General features: G+C 46.0%; 1 protein-coding gene across 1 annotated transcript in view; it reads right to left on the bottom strand.

Moving 5' to 3' along the window:
• The window catches only part of SNX16 (sorting nexin 16), a gene marked incomplete at its 5' end in the record, with an annotated part of 21,005 nt that extends 19,528 nt beyond the window's left edge, over positions 1 to 1,477 (bottom strand). The window contains one exon of the mRNA XM_023538021.1: positions 1,196 to 1,477. Within this exon, the coding sequence (XP_023393789.1) occupies positions 1,196 to 1,477 (282 nt within the window). The remainder of the gene's footprint in view (positions 1 to 1,195) is intronic.
• Between the last annotated feature and the right edge of the window lie 2 nt (positions 1,478 to 1,479).

Below are 1,479 nucleotides of genomic sequence, written 5' to 3'. Positions count from 1 at the left end.
GAGTGGTCTTTTCAATCAAAACTTGACCGCTTGATCCCATATAAATAAAAAACGTGTCTTGACCCTTACCTCGTACCGTGGACAAAAATGAATCCCAGATGGTTTACAGATCTCAATACGAAAGGTCCAACAACAGTTTTTAGAACATGGGACTTTATAGTGGGAGTAGGAAGATTTTAAAAAGCGCTGACCATAACAGAAAAAGTTAGTAACTTAGACTGTGTTAAAATTAAGAACTTCTGTTTATCAAATGCACCATGAAGGGAGTGAAGAGGGAAACCACAGAGACAATACGCGCTCTGGAAGACTGACGTTCATAATGCACAGGAGACGACAGGCCCAAGCAGAGCAGCCTTTCCCAAAGACAAATGCGCCAAGATCTTGAACACTCTTCACAAAGGAGGATATCAATTTAGTCATTAAGAAATGCTCATTAAGACCACCATGTGACGTCACTCTGCCCACTAGAAGAGCCAACGCGAAGAAGGTGGAGGACACCACGCGCTGGGAAGGTGTGTGGCACCGGAGTCCTCGTGCCCGGGGAACATCAGCCAGTACAAGCACTCTGCCACACTGTCTGTCACTATCCTCTGAAGCTGGCATGTGTTCCAGCCATTTTACTCCTGGGCGGACAGCACATGGAAACGCGTCCACGTGTTCACTGAGTGACACATACTACGAGGTTCGTAGAATAGTATTTGTAAGAGCCCCAAACTAGAATAATCCAAACGGTCTTCAACCGTCGAATGGGTAAAGAAATTGTAGTATATGCACATCGAGGCATACCATCAGTAATAAAAACGAGCTCCCTGCCATCACATGCAAGGTCAAGGATGAATCTTACAAACATGATGCTGATGAGTACACACTCCACACTCCCACTCATGTAAAGTACAAAGAAAGGCAAAACTAACGTAGGGTACGAGGAGAGCGGGCCGTGACTGCAGTGGGCATGCGGGTGGCGGTCCAGGACGCCAGGGACGTTTCTGGACATGCGTGCTACCCACGTCCGGTTTGTGAAAACTAATTCGAGTGAAACAAGTTTACTACAATGACAGAATTTAGAGGTGTACAAATCATCTGAACTTTGAACTTTGTCTTTAAGAAATGACAAGTACGTGCTAACGCTGTTCGATTTCACACGGGTAAGTCAATCTTTCACTTTCCACTGGTGCGGAGCAGAAGCCATACTCACGGTAAACTTAGCTCTTTCCTCCATCACCTCATAGCCCAGAATAGTAGGTGTAGAAGGCCTATCGTCCAAATTCGCCATTTCGGGATTTCGCTCTTCACTCTCCCTTGGTCTAGTGGAATATTCAACGGAGGAATCCGCATCTGTAAATTTAGTCCTAACGAGGGGACTGCTACTGACAGACGAAGTGCCATCTGCTCGATCAGGCACACTGGTCTGTTTCAAGGTCCCCATATTTGAGTCTTCAAACTGGCCTTTGGAAGAGTTTGAGCTTGTTGAGATGCTCC

This window comes from Pteropus vampyrus, unplaced genomic scaffold (assembly GCF_000151845.1).
Source record: "Pteropus vampyrus isolate Shadow unplaced genomic scaffold, Pvam_2.0 Scaffold209, whole genome shotgun sequence".
NCBI classification, from domain to species: domain Eukaryota; kingdom Metazoa; phylum Chordata; class Mammalia; order Chiroptera; family Pteropodidae; genus Pteropus; species Pteropus vampyrus.
The sequence above is the reverse complement of the archived record's forward strand: the minus strand, read 5'-3'. Positions and strand labels throughout refer to the sequence as shown.